Source organism: Thermobia domestica, chromosome 2 (assembly GCF_964235325.1).
Source record: "Thermobia domestica chromosome 2, izTheDome1.hap1.1, whole genome shotgun sequence".
NCBI lineage: Eukaryota > Metazoa > Arthropoda > Insecta > Zygentoma > Lepismatidae > Thermobia > Thermobia domestica.
Genome location: NC_137455.1, coordinates 82,587,076 through 82,599,525, shown reverse-complemented (window position 1 = coordinate 82,599,525; position 12,450 = coordinate 82,587,076). Strand labels below are relative to the sequence as shown.

At 36.2% G+C, this 12,450-nt stretch overlaps 1 protein-coding gene across 9 annotated transcripts in view; it reads right to left on the bottom strand.

Annotated features, from left to right (window-relative positions):
* Nucleotides 1-12,450, bottom strand: part of LOC145673411 (protein phosphatase 1 regulatory subunit 42-like) — a 58,005-nt gene that overhangs the window by 15,016 nt on the left and 30,539 nt on the right. For all 9 annotated transcript variants that reach the window (XM_081743153.1, XM_081743112.1, XM_081743105.1 and 6 more), the window contains exon 5: nt 12,150-12,387. In XM_081743153.1, coding sequence (XP_081599279.1) covers nt 12,150-12,387 — 238 coding nt within the window. The remainder of the gene's footprint in view (nt 1-12,149; nt 12,388-12,450) is intronic.

The following is a 12,450-nucleotide window of genomic DNA, read 5'->3' as shown; positions in this document are numbered from 1 at the left end:
TTCTTGAGATAGGGCGCAAATTTCCCAGACGCAAAATTCTCGACACCGTTCGAATGACCTCGGAAGACTATATCTTTTTCAATACTTTTTTATAATTTTTTACTCGAGATATCTTGATAGCTTCTTATTAAAATACTTACTAATATATCCTCATTTTATTGTCCTAACCAATCAATATGGGTATGTTGTCAGTAAAATATTTAGATTGATCGAGCCTCTGGTGTGTAACCACAGTATTTCACATCATCCCTCCATTAGAAATCTTGGCTAAACGAACCAATATATGTTGCCAATAAAATAGTTTAGAATGATTGAGCCCCTGGTAAATAACCACAGTATTTCGTGACAGACCCCCCCCCCCCCCTTCCTATTACCATATTCTAGCAACGTGCCTGACTCAGCTAATTCTCTACATTCTTTACCAAGCACACATTTTCTAAAGCGGGAAATGCTCTCTAAATACCTAAGCTCATTATTTTCAGCAGATGCACAAATTGGGTAACATTCTATCTACATGAATGTTATATATGTCGATTACTGGAAACCGTTTCTCGCTATCTATTACCATATTTACTATATAATGATTAACGTTAAAACCGGAAATGGTTGATTTGTACCGCTTCCGGTTTGAATATTACATTCATCAGGGAACTCGATTCTTAACTATTGACTCTGTACATCGTGGCCAAAATTGATGGTAATCCATCAGATAGTACTTGAGACTGTTTGTTTCACTGACGGACAGAATGAATATATGGCTATAGAGTTTTGATAAACTAAATTCGTTAATGAGTGATGATGGAACAAATATAAGAAAGGGAACCAAGAGTAGGCCTACCACCGGAAAAATTTTCGAACACAAAATTAGCCATCGAAAACCCACATGTCCTGGGTTAGAATACCTAGATGAAAACTCTACCACTGAGTCATCAATCACCCGCTTATTAGTTTTATTAATTATTATATTAATACAAATTAATGAATGCCTGCTTATGTTAATTATTGAACAATTACATTGTATACTTCGTAAAGTCAAAAATTATAAATTTGTATTTACTGTACATACAGTGGGCGTAGAAAGTGTTCGTACACCTATGCTATTGAAACGAGAATGCCTGCGAAAAAGAAACAGAAAATTTAAGAAGTGTAATAAAATAACACACACAATATGAATAATGAAAACTAAGCTTTATGAATATATCAATAAAGAACCACGAAGACAAGTTTAATGGTCAGAAAGTAAATAAATTCCGTAGAAATTGTATAGAGTAGACGCAAAAAGAGATCGTACACCTGACGTACGAATACGAAACAAAGATACCACAACTGGGGTTCACTAGTATTCACCTGATTATACACCTCTGTTTATAGCATGACGAATAACAGAATGAGTTTAGTTGTGAATAGGAGTGAAAAAACTGCACGGTGGGCTGTAAAAATGGGAAGCAACCGAACAGAAACAAATGAGAAGACAAGAAAAGTAATTATTAAATTGCATAAGAAGGGTAAATCTTTGAGAAAGATAGCAAACCTTGCAGACAGACCTCGTTCAACAGTACAAACAATAATTGCGATGTATAATGTTTCTATCACTGTGCGAAAAAAAAAAAAAAAAAAAAAAAAAAACTGGAAGACCAAGAGTGTTGAGTGAACAAGATAAACGTTACATTATTAGGGAAAGAAAAAAGTTTCCGAAAAGTAGTGCTGTGCAATTGGCAACGGATCTGGAAACACGCGGTGTTAAAGTATCAGCCAGTACAGTGCAGAATATTTGCAGGGTATCATGGTCGGATAGCCAGGAAAATGTTATGGGTGAACAAGACAAATCGTATAAAGAGACTAAAGTTTGAAAAAGAGTATAAAGATAAGGGATAAGGCTTCTTTCTGGAATAGGGTCATATTTTCGGACGAAAGTAAATTTAATCTTATCGAATCCAATGGGAGGCGTATGGTATGACGCAAGGTGAATACAGAGATGAATCCTCAAAATCTCGTCCCTAAAGTAAGACACGGAGGAGGGTCCGTGCTCGTCTGGGGTTGTATGAGTGCCTCAGGAGTGGGTCGTCTCCACTTTATCGATGGAGTGATGATCCACAAAGTGTATATTAACATATTAAAGGAAAATCTCCATGCTAGTGCGCAGAAAACAATTTATTGTTCAGCAAGGCAACAACTCCAAACATACAGTGGAAAATACTCGATTGTGGCTACTCTATAATACCTTGAAACAGCTTCGCACACCTCCCCAATCCCCAGACATGAACCCCATAGAACATCTATGGTCTGTTCTGGTGACAAGAATCAGAAGGCACAGCTTCTCTACTAAAGAAGGCCTGAGAAAAGCTATTCAAGAAGAATGGGACATAATCAGTCCCGAAGCTACTAACTAACTAACTAACTCTATGACCTATGGAACCCGGAGGTTCAATGCCGCGTTCACAAAAGCTCTCCACTGACTTCTATAGTCCCGAAGCTACAGAACTACGAACTACTACAGGTGAAATCAATGCCACGAAGACTACAGACAATCATTAACGCACAGGGTAATCCCACAAAATATTAAATAACGTAATATACTTTATAAGCATTAATTCAATCATAAGTGTACGGTGACTTTTTGCGTTTACAAAAAAGGAATTCTCTCTTTTCTTCTGAGCAAAACAGTGATTGTCTTTGTTTGGCCTTTCTCTTGTATATAGAAATAAAATGTATGAATGTGTAGTCTTAATTCTGGTTATATATATATTTTCCACCTCCCGTTCTCATGCTAGATGTTTTCAATATAAAGTATGCATGGTGTACGAGCACTTTCTGCGCTCACTGTAGGTATGTTGACAATAAGCGAATGTTATTAGAATATTTGTTGAGATTTCTTTTCCTTCACTGCCTTTCGCCTGATTAAAAAGTAGTTTGCAGTGCTTTGGAGCAGCTGCAGGTGGGAACGCGATAATGTTTGAGACATACCGGCGACTTTTTTGTGTGTGAAAATAAGACCTTCTCATAAAGCAGTAAATAACTGCAGTAGCAATTGTCTACGTAAGTGATAAAGACATATCCAACTACAAGAAACTAATACAGTATATATATTCATTATTGTGTTTCTCTTTTAACAGCTACTAGCTAGGGATGGCCAATTCCAGAATTTTTACTTTTCGGAATCCGGAGAGTAAAATCGGAAAAATTCCGATTTTTTTCTAAATTCCGGATTTTTTTCCGAATGTCGGAATTTATCTGAATTCCGGATTTTTTCCGAATTCCGGAATTTTTCTGAAATCCGGATTTTTTCCGAATTCCGGATTTTTTCTGAATTTCGGAATTTTTCCGAAATCCGGAATTTTTCTGAATTCCGGATTTTTTCCGAATTCCGGAATTTTTCCGAATTCCGAAATTTTTCTGAATTCCGGAATTTTTACGAATTCCGGAATTTTTCCGAATTCCGGAAAGTAAATTTTCCGATTCCGGAAAACAAAATTTCCGGAATCCGGATTCCGGAAAATTTTGGCCATCCCTAGTATATACTAACTTCTAACTGTGAACGTTGCCAATACCAGACGTGCAACCTAGAAATACCGTATTGCTATATTACTTATCTCTCTAGCAAGTAGAAAAGTAAATTATGCACATATAGTGGAATCAGCATATTTCTATGTTAACTGGTTGTTATGATACAGACTTTTAAGTGTTTTCATATAAAACAGTTCTGAAAATCTTTAGAATTAGTTGTCTCCTATACCATTTTCTATGTATAGGAGATCGAACCCGTAAACTATCAGAGGATAGTAAACAAAATAACTTAGTAACTATATTTTGATTCTTTCCGCTGCTGATGCATAAGAAATGGCTTTTTCTTTTTTAACAAACATTTCTATGTATAATGCGAGTAGTTTAAAGAAAAAATAATAATAACATCATATTTCTTTCGTAGAACATTTCTAAAATAAACACTTCTTTATCTGATATAGTCAATGTGATTTTTTTTCCGATTCACGTTCACGTTTGACTGTTTTATCATTCATATCCCCTTTCTCTTTTCCTTTCTATTTAATATATAAACTCAAGATTATGGGCAAGCATGTAGGCATCCAAATAGAATAATAAATTATCGCACTCAGAAGAAAGGTAGGAGTAAAGCTGATATATTCGGGCGAGAATATGACCTCTTATTTTTAATCGTACAACTCGATTTTTTTTCCGTTTAAAATGTAATTATCAGATGCTTCAGTATTAATTTCGTTTGTGTCATGCATCTGTGCTGAAATAAGAAACTCCTCAGGAAGACAGGACTCTCTCAAACAACGAGAAGATAACCACGTAACAGGAATCTGTAAATTATTCTTTGCATAGCATGTAGAAAACATACAAGAGAAAGTTTCAAGAAATAGTGAATAGCAAAGTCTGAGAATGTTATAATTAATTTAAAGCTCAGGCTCAGACAGCTATAGCATATACACTAGACGATGGTCATTGCAGGATGAAACAACAGTCACAACAGTCCTAATAGAATAAATTAAAAGACAATTAATTTCGTTAATAAAGTTTATTATTAATTATAAGGTGTGTGCAATTTAAAAGAGCCAATGTTTTGAAAGAGGTACGTGTATGCACTCTGTGTGTAATACTTTCAACCCATGAGGAAAAAAATATTGCAAGGGAATAAGCAACAAAAGTAAACATGAAGCTATCTATATATCTATTAAAACAGTACAATAGCAATATAAAGCGACTGAGCTCCAACCTATAACTTTGACTTTCAAATCTTTCATTTACGGTTATGTGTAATTTCACGTTTAACAGACACAAACATTTTGAATATGTGTACTTTAAATAAATTAGTCAACTAGATCTTTTTCATAAAGTTTAAGTTTAAAAATTATTGTTCAAAGCCTTTGTATTTTAATAAGCCTTCTCTAAAATCAATTCACGTGAATTGTGCTTCCATCTTCCGAGTTCTTTTAAACTATATGTTGTAGACGTTTATATGTTTGTGGTTAATCCTTTCGACAATGAGATCTCGGAAACTACAGTCTCTACAAACATGATGTTTTCACTGATCGATTGGAAATTTTGCTTTGATTGTCCAGTTTTAATTGAATATTAAAAAAAAAAAAAAAAAAAAAAAAAAAAAAAAAAAAAAAAAACATGACCACTATTTCTTTATTATATTTTTAAGGTACACTGGAAGCGTTTAAATTAAAAAGAAAAAAAAACTAAAGCATCATATTCTACGCCAGAGATGTTCACCCTCGCGAGGGTGGCCCTCTCGAGGGCATCCTCACCCTCAAGTTCCCTCGCCCACAGTGACGCGAGGGCGAGGACAAGTTTTGGTCGCGAGGGCGAGGACAAGCTTCGATGGCGAGGGCGAGGACAAGTTTCGGCAGCGAGGGCGAGGGCAAGCTTCGATGGCGAGGGTGAGGGTGCGCGAGGGCGAGGAAAAGCTTCGACGAAGAGGGCGAGGCTGCGCGAGGGCGAGGACAAGTTTCGGCAGCGAAGGCGATGGTGCGCGAGGGCGAGGACAAGCTTCGATGGCGGGGTGAGGGTGCGCGAGGGCGAGAAAAAGCGAAGGCGAAGAATTTAATAACGAACTTTTTAAATGAATTAAATGTAGACACCGTAAATTGATAACACTTAGTGTAATCCACTTCATCAAAGTCAGTTATTAGTTGATCAATAATTTTAATTGATCTTAAATTAGGATTATCTTATAAATCACTACTGTTAATGGTTTAATTGAATTGTCAATTTTGTAAATAAAATCTCATTCTAAGATAATTACGTTAAGTGTAGATCGCAACTATCTAGGCCAGCCCACAAACTGTTTTTAATTGAAATCCTATCCGTTTTCCAAGTACCCAGTTACAAAACTATTAAGTCAATACTAAAAACTAAAAACGAAAATATTTATTGCTATTAAACGATTAACACGATTGGTATTATTGGACGAAAGCACGTTGGCTCAGTGCTACAGCCAATCTCTAGTATCAGGGGTCACTCGTTCGATCCCAGGTCAAAAGAGTTCGTGAAGGACGATAGCGTATACTTGGGTTTTCTCGGGATTTTCCCGTTTCCTTCCGTTTTCTCATTCCACCTATTCTTTCATCATCATTCACTTGCAATTCCATCAGTCTCTTTTAGCCATCGATGGCATAACCGTTGGATGTTAAACTAAAGATTTATTTTTTTTAAATTTCATTTTATTTATTTATTTATTTTTTTTTTAAGATTGGTATTTTTGAAAGCGTTTTTAATATAGTGTAAGAATATGCAGCGCACAGTCTTGAAAAGGGAGACTATTTTGGGCGTCCAGTAGGCTTCTTTCTGTGATCTGTTACCCTTCATTATCGACGTTTTTATTATTATTATTATTATTATTATTATTATTATTATTATTATTATTATTATTATTATTATTATTATTATTATTATTATTATTATTATTATTATTTCGCTAAATAGGATATTAAAATAGAATGATTTGGTTCTATATCGCAAGTTTTAAAGCTCCCTGACAACTGATATTTAGTCAGCAAAGCATAGGAAAACTTAGAAATAAAGAAGCAAAACACCTGAAGTATTCGGCTATGGTTCATCTAATCATGGGCGTCGTAACGAGGGGCTTGGGTGGTCGCGTTCCTCCCAGATTTTCGTCACACGTATGTAAGCAAACTAAGAAAATAAAAGCATATATTCAGGGGTGTAGTCGAGAGTATACGAAGGTGTATTGCTCAATCTTAGTCATTTGCGCATACTTTCTGCTTCAAGGCGTGTAGTACTATATTCAAAACTAGCATATATAACCTGTGAAATTTTTAAGACTAGCGTATACTCTGTGAAAATTTTAAGACTATGGTGTACGCTGTGTGAAATTTTAGGACTTGAGCAGGAAGTTTTTGATAGTCTATTATTGCAACACAGCCCCTGCCCGCTGCAGCCCCTAGTTATTCGCCTCTACTTTCTAAACATTTTCTATATATTTTACATCCCTGGAGTTGGTGGCCCCGCATCGTGGAGGTTGTGGGGACATTATCTAAGCCTTTGGTCAAGTGACCTTACATTTGGACCTGTCAAGTGACCTTACATTTACATAGATTACTATTGAGATAAGTGGGTAAAACTGCATTCAGGTTTACACCTATAATTTCATGATTCTTAGTGTTCATCCTCCCGAAGGGGAACTTTCGAAGATGTCCTCAATTCTAACTATAGAGAAACGTTCTCACACAACAGAATAAACATAATTTCAAACCGTTCATGATCTATATTTAGAAAAAAATAGCATTCTACTAACGTAATTTGCTGTTATGGAAAATATAAGTTTTACTTATGAATATCTGGGAATCAGTCGATCTGTCTGTATTCTGACGTATTAGAGTTAATGTCCCTTTATAATTCATCACCGATGCCGATGCTAAATGGTACGTGAATCTATAGTTTATGGTAGGATCCGAACCACCATAATGCGTCCAAACTTCACTCAAGGGAATCGAACCTGAGACTTGCTGGAAAGCAGACATGCTTGCTAGACTCTATACTAACTTCCTTTGTATATTTCAATATCATTAACTTTCAGTAATCACCGGTAATCGACCTATAACCAGAGTCGAAGTCTAAGAGGGAGTTATTGAAAATGTTTAATTATCCTAATTTTTATGTAAATATTTCACTTTAGAATATTAGCGTTTAAATACTCCTCTCCCCCATACAACCATTACACACGCTAATACTATGTAACAAGCAGTAACGACTACATATTATCAGGTGCAACATTTAATTAATCAACATATAACATATAAAGCTTATAAAATTTTAATTAGTCAGCTGGATTACATCTTATGAAAAAAGTTGAATAATTTCCACCTTATATGTTAATTGTTTGACGTAACGTAAGCATGAAGGTAAGCTTAGATCTTTGTTCGAAATTCACATTGAAATGATATTCGCAAAGAATCTTCAGTGGGCTGAATCTCTTTCGTTCCAGGTTGGCTACAAGACTGTGATAATCGTAGGACGTAAAAATGAAGATTTTATTCCCCAGTCAGAATTTTTAAACTATCCTATCTCTTCAAGTCAATAATTGTTTGTTTTGCATTATTACTTTTCAACCACAGAGCAAAATAATTCAGTCACTCTACTCCTGTTTTAATGATGTATGGCAGCGTGTAACAAATTGTTGCGAGGTCCTGGGCAAGAAAAGTTTGTGATCGCCCTTTCAGTTTTTAACTGCTAATTATAATAAAATTTCTGGAAATCAATTAATCTACACATTTAATTATTTGTGCTAAAGAAAATAAAGGTTTGTTCTCTTAGTTTCCTGTTCCACCATTTCTTTCATCATCATTCACTTACAATTTCATCCATCTCCTTTAGCAGTTACATAACTCTGGGGCGCTAAACTAAAGATTTCATCTTTTCTTTCATTACTACAATCTTAAAGTTTGCACGACATTATTAATTGTTGAATTGGTGGATTTATAAAAGTCAGTGCTAAATCATTTTAGGCTCGATAATCTTTCCAAGGCCCCTGGAGGCGCTAAGCTCTGAGCGTGCCATTTAGGGAGGAACGGTGGCTCAGCGATAGAGAAATTACCTTTGTTCGAAGGGTCGCATGTTCGATTCCCGTCCAAGTAAGTTCGTGGTAGAGGACATCGTGTTCGTGGGTTTTCTGGGGATTCTCCAGTTTCCTACCCCATTCTCATTCAACTATTTCTTTCATCATTCACTTCTGTCTCCTTTAGCATTTAGCTTGCATAATCGTGGGATCTTAAACTAAAGATTTCGTTTTTCATTTGCCTTTACGTATTTGTAGTGTAAGGAATCCTTGAGACAACGTTTGAAAGATATCATTTCATAATTGTGGGAATTACTGAAAATAAAATTTCTAACAATGATAGCTGCCAAAAATGAACCAAGGCCAAAGTGATAAAGTGCACAAATTGGCCCCTAGGATAGTTTCTTAAGACAAAGTTTCATATTTATGGCAATTGAAAAAATTTAAAATTTTAACATTGTTAAGGTAGGACAAATGTATCTCTATTAGTGGTGAATATTAACAATATTTCAGCATCGAAATTAACCTTACAAGCACATTGACACATTTCAGTTTATATTTTAAAATACCAATTAACTTAGATTCACATTCAAATCAATGAAGTCATTCATGTTATAGGTTAGAGTGGGTATATATTTCCGAGTGATAATTCAACAATAGTGTTCTGAAGTATTTTATTTGTTTGCTGACGGAGTTTCAAAATTAAGCTCTTTAGATCTTTCCCTTTGAATTTGTTCAAATTCCTCAGTTACGCTACATACATCAGGGATGGCCAACGTGTTGACTGTCAAATTCTGACAGATAGTCCGCGGCAGTCACTCTACCGCCACTCATCAAACCTTGATTTCACCCTCACCCTCATGAGAACCGCCCTTGTGTGGCTGAATACTTATGCTTGCATCGTAGTTCAAGGAACATTTTGAAGTAAAGGCATTGGATACTGTTGATAAATGATGTAAACGTCACTATCGACCGAGATCTCCATTGTAACAGTTATTCCATTTTAGGTGTTCCACAGTAAGTTATACAATGATATGTTTAGTTTCCTTTCTTTAGGACGTATGTTAAGCAAGGGCGGATCCATGACGGACTTCTGGTGGGGGTGGTGGGTTGTAATACTGCTACTTAGAGCTACTTTTAAGAGCTCCAAACTCTGGGATGCGTTTTATTTGTATATATAAAAAATAGAAGTTTCCTCTTCTGGGGGGGAGCGATCGCCCCGATCGCCCCCTCCCTCTCGATCCACCACTGACGATAAGGAAATAATTCCCAAATAGGTTGAATAATTGATGCTCTGATCCTCACGAAGGACGCCCTCTCGAGGACTCCTCACCCTCAATTACCCTCGCCTTCAATGATATGAGGGCGAGGGTGCGCGAGGGCGAGGAAAAGTTTTGAGCACGAAGGCGAGGGCGAGCGAGGATAATGGATAACTCCTATCGCGAGGGCGAGGACAAGCTTCGATGGCGAGGGTGAGGGTGCGCGAGGGCGAGGAAAAGCTTCGACGAAAAGGACGAGGGTGTGCGAGGGCGAGGAGAAGCTTCGACAGCAAGGGTGAGGGTGCGCGAGGGCGAGGACAAGCTTCGATGGCGAGGGTGAGGGTGCGAGAGGGCGAGGAAAAGCTTCGACGGCGAGGGTGCGCGAGGGCGAGGACAAGTTTCGGCAGCGAGGGCGAGGGGGCACGAGGACAAGCTTCGATGGCGAGGGTGAGGGTGCGCGAGGACGAGGACAAGTTTTGGCCGCGAGGGCGAGGACAAGCTTCGACGGCGAGGGCGATGGACAATTCCATTCGCGAGGGCGAGGGTGAACGAGGGCGAGGGCCAACTGCTACTGTGAGGGCGAGGGTGAGTGAGGTCGAAGTAAAATGAACATCTATGTTCTACGCATTATATATTCTAACACCATACTATTGTATATAGGGGTTGCACATGTCTCAGGGGTTTGTTTCATGGCCAAATAATGAAAAAGGAAGGATAACCATTTCTCCAGTGTAAGATGAATCTTTATTTTTAGAGCGTTTTGCCCAATGAACACCATATAGAATTGCCATTATAATTAATTGTGTATGTAATGTATTTGCTTATTACATACTGCATGCAAGAAGAAAGAAAACACTGGTCATGCATGAATTAGAACCTCCAACCGGAAGTAGGCTCAAATCTTGCTAACGGTGCGAGATATTGAGAAAAAAATAATCGATAAAATCTCCTCTTTTTGATATGCCTTGCCGTTTATATATATATATATATATATATATATATATATATATATATATATATATATATATATATATATATATATATATATATATATATATATATATATATATATATATATATATATCAAGACGTCTTTCACTTGTGTCTGTAAAGGGACGTGTACAGATGTGAGGAATGAGAAGAATATTTATGCTCATATGCGAAGATGCGCTGTGTAGAGAGCGCAGGCTCAGCTAGTATACACAAAAAAGGCAATATACGTACTCGTATAGATGTATACTAGTAAAGCAAAGGAATAAGAATATTTATAAAAGGATCCTTATTCCTTCCTTGAAAGCTTAGACTCCCACCAACTACTTACAATGTTCGTAAATAAATATTACATTTAACTGGCTTGTGAATTGAGACAAATAGGTAACTACATACAACAGGAATTTCTTTAATTGTAAATATTATTTAAATTGTTGAACATCTGAGAATACACACCCCAATATTTTTCATAATTCATGGTAATTTCTTACTTGACATTAAAGACAAACATAATTAAAAAAAAAAAAAAAAAAGACACTGGAAAAGGTGATTCAAATAAACTTCTTTAGCAAAAAGATACTGAAAAGATAGGGAAGTCGATCGCTTCAAAACCTGCTTTAGTTGTAGCGAAACATTCCTTAAATTTTCAGTGTTTTATATTATAAATTTATCCGAACATTAAATTTCTAGGACACAGAAAATTTTCTGACTTTTCCAGGTTTTCCAGTTCAGTAGACACCTTGTTAACCCCTGACGAGATTAACAAGAGGATAAATTTTAAATGATAATATAGATTCTCTCATATACAGTGAGGTTGAAACATATTTGTTAATCTTTAGACTGTTATTAGAATACTTAGTAAAAATCATTTAGTGCAACACTAAAGAACATTGAAAATGAGACAACCCTACACGTAAAAGCGTTAATTATGCTACTTTCTGGTACAAGTTTGACAGATCATAATAAAAAAAACCGTTCTACATATAAATACTACACTTAGTAAGTGGAAACACTTTGGTCGTCAAAACAGAACCTGACATTAATTTGCACGATTTTAAAATGAGCGACATAAGGGAGATAAAGGTGATATTTTAGTCTAGATGGTCGTAACTTGACATCCTAATTCCTTACACTTTGGTTACATAAAGCCAGAATACTATTTTTCGTTATTTTAAAAAATACTACGCATGAGAAAAGTAGTTGTGACAAGTAGTACATTCTTTATATTCTGATACAATAGATACACATTTTAATATAATTTAAATTACGTATCTTATTCGTCCGTTCACAGTTCGCCACGTAAGGCTTATTTCTTGCAGACTAAAGTTTGTTGGAAGATATAAACAACTACTTACTTAACTCTGATGAAGCGTTTGCAATAACTCGTTCTCTATATTTTGGTAGTGACGCGACAGGATTACCATCCAGTTCGAGATGCTGCAACGCTGACAAACAATGAACAGCTTGAGAGATTTCATCCAAGTCCCTCAACATGTTGTCCTTTGCTGACAAGCATTTCAGAAGATCAAGACTCTTCAGATCAGACAATGAATGCAAACCATTACCAGAAACATTTAAGGCAAGTAGTGAACCCTGAAATTTAACAGTTCAGTAAATTCAGAACGACAGTTTAATAAAAATTCACTGCTGAAATAA